The sequence below is a fragment of the Erythrolamprus reginae genome, chromosome 2, assembly GCF_031021105.1.
Source record: "Erythrolamprus reginae isolate rEryReg1 chromosome 2, rEryReg1.hap1, whole genome shotgun sequence".
NCBI classification, from domain to species: domain Eukaryota; kingdom Metazoa; phylum Chordata; class Lepidosauria; order Squamata; family Dipsadidae; genus Erythrolamprus; species Erythrolamprus reginae.
Window position 1 is genome coordinate 332,154,091 of NC_091951.1, and position 12,327 is coordinate 332,166,417.

At 33.7% G+C, this 12,327-nt stretch overlaps 2 protein-coding genes across 3 annotated transcripts in view; both read right to left on the reverse strand.

The window, feature by feature from the left end:
- The window catches only part of NIPBL (NIPBL cohesin loading factor), an 80,905-nt gene extending 74,956 nt beyond the window's left edge, over nucleotides 1–5,949 (reverse strand). For both annotated transcript variants that reach the window (XM_070743433.1, XM_070743434.1), the window contains exon 1: nucleotides 5,184–5,949. In XM_070743433.1, the coding sequence (XP_070599534.1) occupies nucleotides 5,184–5,700 (517 nt within the window). In that variant the 5' untranslated portion in view covers nucleotides 5,701–5,949. The remainder of the gene's footprint in view (nucleotides 1–5,183) is intronic.
- LOC139162739 (nipped-B-like protein) overlaps nucleotides 5,700–12,327 on the reverse strand; it is a 75,394-nt gene continuing 68,766 nt past the window's right edge. Inside the window, exon 7 of the transcript XR_011558372.1 lies at nucleotides 5,700–5,949. The gene's annotated coding sequence lies outside the window, so the exon portion shown is untranslated. The remainder of the gene's footprint in view (nucleotides 5,950–12,327) is intronic.

The following is a 12,327-nucleotide window of genomic DNA, read 5'->3' on the forward strand; positions in this document are numbered from 1 at the left end:
TTTGACACTGATAACTGCAGCATGAGTCTTCCAATACAGTAATCAGAATGGGTGAAAATTATATATCTTATTAGAAGAGTATTATGCAACTTCTTTTGATTAGAGCAAATAAATAAGTACTATAAATAGTACTTACTATTTATTCCCCCATGTCTGAGAAAACACATTTTCAGTGGAAAAGCACTGAAAATTCAAAGACAATCTAGGTGTAAACAAAATATCAGGGTTATATAGCTAAGCATGAAATTGAGAAATTGTTGTGCTGGGGGATCAAGCTGGGCAGAAATCAATGAACTGTCCATCTATCAAAAACCAGTTTGATAAACAGCTTCTGCATAAAATGAAGTGGCTTGAATATATACCTGAAATAATGCCAACAGATGGAGAGAGATCCCTGGCCTGTAACATCTTCCCAAAAAGGAGTGGAAAAAAAGAAAAACAAGTGTATCAAGTAGTATATGTGGTCAAATGTTACCATCTATGATATGACCCTTATCAAGGCAGAAAAGACATTGAGCATGGCAGATAATGACAGAAACTTTCTCTCATAACAATGTTCTAAACAAAGTCTAAACAGATGGTAAAGATGGGTTCTAACCAGGAGTGGGTTCCAACTTACCTCCCTGCCAGTTCACTTCTTCCCATGCTGCATGGGAGCATGCACACTTTGTGTGCAAGCGCAGTGCCAAAAAACCGGGGGGGGGGGGGGACAAGATGGCGACCACACACAGTGCCAGAAACTCGGCTTCTGCGCATGCTCAAATGAAAAAAAATTTAAAAGATGGTGGCACCCATGGACCGGTACCGAGTGAACTGGATCGGTCACTACTGGTTGGGACAAAGCAATCCAAATGAGGAAGAACCCACCCCTGGTTCAAACTGCCCCCCCCCAGGGGAATAAAAAGAAAATGCAAAGGAAAAACATACAGATAATGTATGACAACTAATTTCCTATACAATCTCTTCAAATAGGACTTTATTTATTTATTTATTTATTTATATGTTATATATATATATATATATATATATATATATATATATATATATATATATATATATATTAACTATATGTTGCAGCGTTCACATTTCAACTCAACATGTCGCCTCACTCCACAAGATGAGTGGCATAAAATTTTGATAATTAAATAAAAATAAAAAACATCCCTAATTAACTGAAACCTACCCATATGGATTTATTAACTTCATACTATTGTATTAAGCACTACCCAGTCAAAATTAAGACAATCCTCCATATCATGTAGCTTGCTAGTTAATTAGCAATCTATTTGTTTCTGATTTCCCAGGAAAAGTTTTATGCAAGACATTCTTACATTTTGTGAGAGTCGATCACAAGTTTGAGATCTTTTCAAATTTATTTTGCCACTCTAATCTGCATTTCAAAATGTAAAAATTGTTTTAAATTACTAAATTGCTATAGTTTAGAATTAGATTTCCAAAGAGACTGTTGCTAAAATATATTAGTTATCTAATTAAGAACATATAAAATCCTAGAAAACAAAGTTCTTCAAAATTTATCTATAGCAAAAGCAAGGTAGCAGTGCACTTTAAATAAAAATAACAAATTCATGTACTGTGCTCACTTTGGCATATATAGTTGAGATAATGCCTAATGAGCATAATTTGGCTTAGTATAAGCAGAAACTGGAAATTAAAGTAGAAGAGTAGAATTTTTGATCAGTAGAAAGCCAATAGGTAACTCCAGCCTCTGGTTCAATCCATGAAAGAAAATATATGGTATGGAAAGCACCATCTGCTCATGTTCTCCAATGATCGGATTGTTTACAACTTTGAACAGATTTTAACCTTTCTAACCAATTAATAGATTTCGAGAGATTAAATTCATTTCATAAATCACTAGCTACAGTATCTCCATACAAAATTCTCTATATGATTTGAGATAATGCTATGAATAAAATTGAATCTAGCCTTATCACTATGCCACTGTAACAAAGCAAAAGTGATATTTATTCTGTATACATTCAAGGCAGTCCTCAATTTACGACCATAATTGGAAAGTGAATTTGTATTATTGATGCGGTTAAGTGAGACAAACCAGATTTTATTATCTTTTTGTGGGATCTCTTAAGAGAATTATGTAGTTATTAAGCAAATCCAGCTTCCTTCCTCAATTTTGATGAAGCTTGTAAATGCCAATCATTTGATCCTAGGACACAGCAATTATTGTAACTACATACTGGGTGCTATGCGCCTGAATTTGACCATGTGACCAGGGGGGGATGCTGTGATGCTGTGTTGGTCTTAAGTGCAAGGACAAGTCATAAGTTATTTTTTCAGTGCCATCTGTTAAATTAATGGTTGTAACTTGAGGAGCACCTGTACTGACTCATGATCCAATTACGATCTTCTAAACAATCTTCTCTTGAAATTTGGGGCCAGATATAAGCCCCAAGTATACAATATTATTTACAGGTAGCCCTTGACATATGACCATAATTAGAACAAGAATTTCTGTTGCTTAGTAAAACCGTTAAGTGAGTTGTACTTGGTTACAACCTTATTCTTTATGGTTGCTAAGCAAATCACTGCAGTTGTAAAGTAAATCATGCAGTTGTTAAGTAAATTTAGGTTTCCTTCATTGACCTTGCTTGTTGGAAGACAGCAGGAGCTCCCATGATCCTTGGATTTGCAACCATTATAAATATGACAGTTGTCAAACACCCAAAATTTCATCATGTAACCATGGATATCCTGCATTAAGCATAACTGCCAAAGCCAGTACTTTTTTCAGTGCCATTGTATCTACGAATAGTTGCTAAATAAATGGTTATAAGTCAAAGACTACCTGCATAAGCTTTAATCTTTTTTTTTTTTACATTTTCATGAATTTCAGCCTGTTTGATATAACTTAGATATATGTTATCTTGTTCCAAGTAATAATTAAAATATTCAAATGTTTTTGAATACAATCTGTATGGCTCATGAAAAATGCCTAAAAAATAGTCTAATTTAACAAAAAAAAAAAAGTTACTTCCAGATATGTTCAAATAATATCATATAAATCCTCAAAGTTTTCTAGCTCACATTTCTCAAATTATATCCTGATACAACAAAAACCTTGCTAAAATCTCAATATGTTCACTTCAACAGGATAAGTAAACCTCTTCCATGCCAATTTAGTCAATTTAGCAGTTTGTTCTGAATAAATCCATGTTGTCTACTAAGCTCTCTTCAAGTAAAAAAAACTATACAGAATTTTTAAAAAATCTATTATTAGAATGTACTTTGAACAAGCAACAAGGTAAAATTTTAGTATATAATTTACCAAGACTGTATTTTTGTCATTTAGGCAAAGATGGAACACAATGTATTTCTAAAAAGAAGATTTGAACCAATTCTCCTAACATTTAATAATTAATTATGTCTCTTCAAAGCAAGTATTCAATTTAACTGAAAATGACTGTTTGATGTCAAGTACTTTGGTCTACAATTCTAGCATATAAACTAAGATTGACTATTTGAAACTTCTCTTTGCATATAAGAAGGAATTGAAACCATATGCTATTGTTCAATTTAAGAAGATTTCAGATATGGTATGTTCCTGGGTAATCACTTTTGCAATTCAGTTGTTTGAATTAATTATGCAATGCATTGTCTTCTTTTCTGAAATTACATGGAATTTGTGTGCATAATCTTCTCTCTGATTTCCAACACTTAATAGTTTCATCAAAATGGGACTACTATAAGATATGCTCCCAGGATTGTAATGGTTCCCAACCACATAGATGTCTTTGTTTCTTGTACTGCTATCTGGATTCTAAATCATACTGATCAATTACCGTATTTAATCATGTTTTTTCTTCCATTTTCAACTCTATTTAATATCAATTTGTGGAATGTAAATCAGAGTTCAAATATCAAACTATTATTTTTCCCTTCACACTATTTTTTCTGTTACAAGCAGATCTTACACTACCCTCTGATCAGGATTGATTTAGGAAGCTTCATCTGCCACCTTTCTTAAGATAGAACGCATTTTGTTCCAGATTAAAGAACACTATTTTATATAATGGTATACTGCAGATGTTAATCTAGGACCAGCCACTTGTTATTTTTCCCCCTTCCTCCTGTCTTCATTCATTTCCAATTCATTTACAATTATTTTTCTGTGTAAGTCCAATTTTTCTTAATATAGTTTTAAAATGTTTCAGTATTTTCGCAAGAAGTATTTCTAAAACATCTTCCTTGAGGGGGAAAATACAATTTAAGTCTCTCTGAATCCACAAAATCAATTTCAGAGGAAGTTACAGTCTTCAAAAATCTGAGGTAATAAATCTATGGCAATTTCAATCCTATATTCAAATACAATGAAATTTATTTCTCAGTAAACATCAGTGGAATTGCTCCACAGTTCTGAAACCACAATCATTCTACATTAAGAATCTGGAATTAATCAATTATAATTCTAGTGTTGATTTGACATAGATCTTTACAACATATGTCTTTGCCCTGATTCATGCCCCACACTAAACCATAATATGCTTTGCTTGATTCTAGTTTAGGATGCTGTGAAGGCAGTTTTGATGTAATCCTTGGTTTATGACTCTTTATTGACTGTCTGAAGTTACAACAGTGCTGAAAAAAGTGACTTATGGCCATCACAACATCCCCATGGTCACGTGATTGAGCTTTGGGTTCTTGACAATTGGGATACATTTATGGAAGCTGCAGTGTCCTGGGCCATATGACTGCCATTTGTGACCTTCCCAGCTGGCTTCCGACAAGCAAATTTTGAATGGGGAACGCCAGGTTCACTGAATGACCATATGATTCACTTAGCCACAGTGATTCATTTCATGACCGCAGCAAATGGGGGGGGGAGGGGTAAAGCTGGGTATGAATCAGTTAACAATCACATTGCTTGGAAATGGAAATTCCGGTTCCAATTATATTCTTAAGTCTGTATATGCTAAAGCACGCTTGAGTACTATAGCTTTTTGTGATTTAGGAATATAGACTGTGAACATATATGGTTTGAGCAAAGGGCCATCTCTTTGTAACTGCCAATCTGTAATAAAAATAATACTCTTCTACAATTATGATATTTTGAAATATTTGCTGTGCATTGTCAAAAATGTATCCCTGCAGCAATTGTATAGCATCTTTCCAAATTCAACTATCTTTTAGACTACAAGCATTTTTACCTTTGTCTTGCACTTCTTTTGAAAATCGTTCCCTTTCAATAGCTGATTCCCGTTCTATCCGTTCAATTTCAGCCAATGCATCCAATTCTACTTCATCATATGGCGTAATAGTCCCGTGCTGTGAAACCTGCGGATGTGTCTGTACCAAAGGATTTTGAGGTTGTTTTGCAGAAACTGAAGTGTTCGGTTGTAAAACAGGCACTTGTTGCGCCTGGAGGAATGCTGTTTGTTCATGCTGCGGTAAACATTGAGCAGCATTTAGAGGCCTATTAATATCCTGTGGAGTAACTGGCGTTTTAGATGACTGTCCTGGATACTGCACATTAAAAGAAATATCCCCTTCTGATGCATTACTGTTTTCCAAACCAGAAAGCATGTCATCTTGCTGGTCCATATCTGAAGATCTTATACGACTGAGTCTTAATGTAAGTTTAGTCGAGTCCTTAGATGGAGAACTAATAATATCATACATTGCAGCTTTTTCAGTCTGGTCTTTTTCATCCTTGACTAATTTCATTTTCTTTTGTTTCTTTTGCTTTCTTTCTGGAGAATCTAACAATATATCTGGGGGAACATCTCTAGGTGATGAATAAGGTGGAGGCTGAGATGGAAGTATTAAAGGTGGTCTTGATCCTAGAATAATAATTTAGAAAAACTGAGTAGTTATGTAGATTCATATTTTCATGACAGCACACACAATGTAACAACCTTTATTAACAATTCATATTAATACATATATATGTGTTTACAAAATAAAAAAGGAGTTCTGAAAATAAACACTATAACAAAATCTATGCCTACCAATCTAGCAAACCACATCTAGCAGAAGAGTCATTGTTTAAAAAATGCAATACTTTTGACATAATACATTCACATTTCAATTCAAGATTTAAACTATTAGAAACAAATATTAAACAAAAATAAGCCAATGCAGGGTTAGCCCTGAAACGGTTAGTCACTTATTATAGTGATGAAAGCACAAATATAGACAATAAAACTCCATTGCAATATACACACACAACATTAAACATAAAAAGCTTGCACATTTTATACACAGGAAAATAATTTTAATGGCTAGAAAATTACGTGCCTTTCCCTTTTTTAGTGATTAACTGAAATTATTTGCACATACAAATTATTGTATATTTACATACTTGACAGTAATTGCCATAACATTATATACATTATGTTATTTTTTATAAGTATCACATCCTCTCCAATGTTCACACAATATATTTCAAAGGAATAAGCAAAGTAGATTTCCTATCATATTTTTTAATAAAACAAATGCATTTTTTTCTCTGACAAACGTTTACCTTATTTTTGTCTTAACAAAATACTGGGATATCATCTAGAATCCATTAAATGACTCAAATGGGGATAAAATTAATAAATAAAAATTTTAAAACAATTATTCAAATTGTTCTTTGCCAACTAAAATATTTCCCTTTTTTAGTTATGTCTTCCTATTCTTCAGAAAAAAGGTAGGAAGAGATTGGTAATTTATATGATGCTGTTGTGTTTTCAACTAGCAACCATCAAAGATATGAAAATTTAAGACTGATTTAAAACATCATAGTCTGTGAAGCAACTAGAAGGCACTACTTAATAATATTATAATATCTATATTTAAAATTCAAGTACACTTGAAAAACAATATCACTAATATTTGTCATCTTCATTTTTATAGTTTTCTTAAATATATAAGCAATTGTATAGTAGAGTATTTATTTCTTCCTTGTCCAAAGCGATCACTCCAGCATGTGATACTGAGTTCACAACATGTTTCCAGATAAAGTAAAAAATGAATTGTGAACAATCTTTTATAAAAAGTATCATGAGAAACATTTAGAAGCTGGAAGTTTCATTTTTATTTATTTACTAGCTGATATCCGTGCTTTGCTACAAAACTATGAGATGGGGTTTAATAAATTGACATTTAAAGCTCGAAAATTTAATAGTTAAAAAAAAGACTGTATTATTTCATTAGAGTTGGTAAGCTAAGTTTCTGTCACAGATGAAGATGTTATTTGCATAGCATAGACTTTCAATTGGTCTCTCAGATAAATTGCGCAGGACCTGTGTGTAAACAACATTCTTGGTTTGATGTCTGGCTGGAGGATGACCAGGCTGTCAGGTGAACTGACTCTGGAGAAGGCCACATAGCACTGGCCAGGGGAGAAACAGGCAGCTTCCCTTGGTTAGGTTTTCCTAAATTTTTCTGGTTTTTGCCTCTTTTTCCTTTGACTGGTGTTACAGTAGAAGGAACAGATTTGTCTGAACTGAGGAGGAAAATAAGGGGGAGGATCTGTCTTTGCCTACCAGCATTGGCATTCCTCTGGCTAGCATTCTATTAGTATGTGAGAGAGTTGAGGGATGTTTGGAAAGAATATTTGCTGTGTGAGCAAGAAGGAGACAGGAAGGAGTCTGTATTTGGCTTAGCTCAACTGTTCTGGAGTAAAGCTGCTTGTTACTGTGAAAGCAAAAGCGAAACTGAAACTCCTCTGCTTGTGTTTTGCATTTGGATCAGATTTCTTTTCAAGTTGGGAGGGGGGAAGAGAACTCCTTAGCATCAGAGCTTGTTAAGAATAATATAAGAAATACTCATGCTCCGGTGGTCATTTTGAAAAATCCTTTCTTAGTGAGCACCTAGAAGCCAAGAGGAATATACTGTATGTGACAAATTCCAAGTTTTTAGGCTTTACAGTTCTGGAGATTTTGTGATTAATGTGTGAGTGGTTTTCACTTTTATATATATAGATTTAGCATTTACCTACAGAACACAATATTAATTAGAATATTAGGAATTCTTTAGAGAATAAAAAAGAATGTACAATTTACATGGAATGTTAAGTATCCCTAATGAAATCTTTCCTGAAAATAAATTATGCCACTAAGCAAACTGCATAAAAACTGAATTGCTCTTCTACATTTTTTCAAAGCAAGCTTCTAATAAATCTGCTTTGAGTACAGTTACTCTGAACAAGACTTCAGTTACATTGACCATTTACTTCCATCTAATTTTGAGATATTACAAAATAGAAATCAGCAAGGGAAATATTTAATCTGAAACTCTGATATATGCAATATTTTGAAAAAATATTTTGCAAATAAAATATACAGGAAGACAAGCTAAAATATACAGGAAGACAAGCATACAAACCATAGCTCAACACATTTTCCATTTTATCAAATAGCTTGATCTACCTGAAAATTTCCTTGATTGATTGTCTGTAGAAAGAACCTAACTATGACTAAGAGGTCTTTTAATTAAATCTTACTTCTTAAGCCTCACCTTCAGGTTCAACGTGAACAAGCAGTTCATGGGCAACTTGAACAAATAGCTCAGTTTGATCTGTATCATCAATTTTCAGTTTGCTCTATCAGAATGTTTGTCAAGAGATGCTTTGCTATTCCATTAGTAAATCTATTATTCCATTTTGAACCTTCTTTTCCCAACCAGGATTTTGTGGATTAAACAAACACTAATGTTTCTTTTCTTAATTGGATCCTTATAGCCTTTCCATTAAAGTAAATGTTCAACCGTTTTTACAGGTGATACAATTTTATCTAATACACAATACATTTATGTTTGATATCTTAGTACATATTTAGGAAATCCTAGAAAATACATTGTTCCAACACATGAGCTGTCTTATTGTGCCTTAATACTTCCCCGTCCCTTTAAATTCTCAAACCCAAATTCCTCCTTTTCACAAAAGTATATTATTATTGTATTTTTATTATGATTTTAAAATCTTCAACGTTCTTCATTTTTATTCACCAATACTATTGTTAGTTTTGGAACTCCAGTTAATAGTTGATATTCACTAATAATTTTAACCAAAATAGAATGGTTCACAGAAATCTATAAAGTTCAGAAATTCAGAGATTTCCCCCATATGTAAATCTTACAATACTTTTACAGGTTTAATGAACTACAAATCTATTCAAATCAGTTACTTTAGGTTTGACAACTAAAGGATCTAAAAGAAGGACATACAGTTGTGATGTAACTAATTTGAATACATAAATAAATAAATAAATCATTTTGCACTGAATAATATATAATATAGAGCAAAGTAGCATTTTATAAATTAAACTTCACAAGTAAAACTGAGACAGCATACTGTACATAATTCAATCTTTTAAATATTAAATGTTCGCTTCTTCATTAAATAGAAACAAGCTGTAAGTTACAAATGATAATTCAACATATTTATCCCCACAAAAAAAAAATATCTTTATACATAAGTTGCCCTCAATAAATTTCTCTCACTTCCTAAAAGAGGACAAAGGAAAATAAACTTAAATTTGAGAAACTGATTTGACCATATTCTACTAAACAAATACTTGTGTATTTTTTGGATTTATCAGTAATTAATATTACTACCATAACATAGATTAATGTACTTCAGTGCTTCTCAATTATTTTGCATTATGCCCCCCCCCCCCAAGGAAGAAATAAACATTTTGTGCGCACCCCAGCTCTCTGCCGGGACAATTGCAATTTTCGGCATGCTTTCATTGAATAAACTCAAGTGACTTCTCAGCGTGATTTGGGTGTACAGTGATCCCCCGATTATCGCGAGGGTTCCGTTCCAAGACCCCACGCGATAATCGATATTTCGGGATGTAGTGGTGCGGAAGTAAAACACCATCTGCGCATGCGCGACCCTTTTTCCATGGCCGCACATGCGCAGATGGTGGAGTTTGCGTGTGGGCGGCGGGGCAGACCGCCCAACAGCTGATCTGCTCCGCAGCGCGGCAGCAGCGAGGAGCCGAAGATGGGGTTTCCCCATTGCCCAGGCAACGGGGAAACCCCATCTTCGGCTCCTCGCTGCTGCCGCGCTGCGGAGCAGATCAGCTGTTGGGCGGCCGAGGCAAAGGGGAAACCCCAAGATCGCTTGCCGCTTGCCGCTTGCCCGCCCGCCCGGCTGCTCGCTTGCCGCTCAAGAGCAAGAGGGGGAGAGATAGAGAAAGAGAGAGAAGGAAAGAAAGAGATGAGAGAGGGAGGAACAGAGTGTGAGAGAGGAAGAAGCAAGATAGAGAAAGAGAGAGAGAAAGAAAGATGAGAAAGGAAGGGAGTGATGTCATCGGGTGGAAAAATCGCGATATAGCGATTAGCAATGACCGAGAGCGCGAAACTCGGGGGATCACTGTAATGTGTTTAAGTGACGCCTTAATTTATTTGGCTTCATGCTGTCCACTCCCAACATTTTTAGACATGGTAAACATACCAGTCTCTCCTCATCTCCCACCATAGTCACAGTGAAGCCAAGCATTACATAGGCTTCATCATATTTTCTTGTCTTAGCTTTCAGGAGACTTTTGTTTCTCTCATTATCTCCATCTCTCTCCTCCTTTCTTTTCATCCCCGTTAAATATTTTTCCATAATGTCTCTTAAGAGCTTGTTATCTGCACTTCATATCTCCTTCTCTATGCTGTGTGCTATTGTTGGTGCAAAACACCCCTACTCTCTGCAGCCAAAAAAAAGCACGTTCCCCAGGGTCACATGCCCCACCCAGCATTGCTCCGTACCCCCCCAGGGGGCCCGCCCCATTATTTGAGAAGCACTGATGTACCCCAAAGGCTCTATGACAATGATTATTAAAAGAGTAAATACGTACCTGTACCAAGTTGGGCTTTTCTTAAAATCAAGGACTTTTAGAATGAACAACTCAAGTTCTAATAAACAAAATCCTAATACAGTATACCAAAAATAACAAGTTTTTTTTTCTCAGCTTATGCATTTCTGAGCAACAAAAATATATTGGTTTAACGATATGGAGATAAATAGTATGGAAATGAATCCTTCAACTTTTTACTATCCAAAAAGTAAATAGTCATTCTTTCTGAAGTAATCTTTCTTATAAAGTAAGTGCAGTACTAATATTATAGAGAAGAATTTTTAAAAATCTAATGAATCAAACAAAATCAGTATGCTCAAATAGAAAATTCACACACACCCCAAAAAATCACAAAAATGTCTACATAACTACAACTAATTAAAAAAATTAATTTAGTAGTGATTAATGTAAGTGAATCATTTCCACTAACCTTTTACTATCAAGAATTAACAGGTATACAAATACCACTCCCAAAAACATATTAAGGGACAAATAGTTAGAATATAATTTAAGCTCAGAATTTTTTGAACTTTGAATGTTTAAATATCATTCTTTTCAATTTATAAAAAAGATATAAAAATCTGAATGTTCTCTAGATATTTAATAAACATGATAAAGTAATCCAAAATTGTTTTATCTTCTATACAGCAACCTAATGAATTAACATTCTTTCAGACCACCCAAGAAGAGTTTTCTAGATGAAGTAGATGAATAATCAAAATAACTCCCCTTTTACTTTTGTCCTGTAATTACTACTGTCATTTTAGCATGTACTAAATTGAAAATCAAAGCCAAAGTGAATATGTATGTGTGTGTGTATTTTAAATATGTATATAATTAATTCTCCAATTGAAAATACCTTTCCTCTAAAGTAGAACTAGCTTGCACAATTGATGTTCCTCACAGGAATAACATGTTTATTTAGAGATCCATTTGGTTGGAAGACTGACACAAGTCTTTACAAATCATGCTATATTTTACATCTGCTATTGTAATAAAGAAATAAATATTTACTATTGCTAATAAAATTTAATTAGAAAGAATTAAGATAGTATTATGATATTAATTATTAAGATAAAAGTTTCATCCATAAATTCAACAACATCAAAAAACCAACTTTTTTTTAAGAATAAGGATGGGCAATCTTTCAGTGATCAGGGGCACACAGGTTTTTCTTAAGGATATTTTTTTTTTGTTTTAAATACTACATTTTCTGAATAATAACATTATGACTTCAGAGAAAGACAGAACAAAGCTCTTCAGACTACCTAGTGAGAGATTGATTTGTATGTTTCTGTAACACCTATAAGTAATGGAATGGTTTGAAACTTTGAAAAGCAATTGTATCAATTCATTCCTTTAAAATGATTTAATGCTTCTAATCTTGAAAATTGCATATGTGAAGACAAACCTTTTATCAAATTAACTGTTCGAATCAAATAAACTCAATAATCAAAGTAAACTGACTGTTCATATTCTTAAATAGTCAGATCATGTTGATTCATTAGATCAG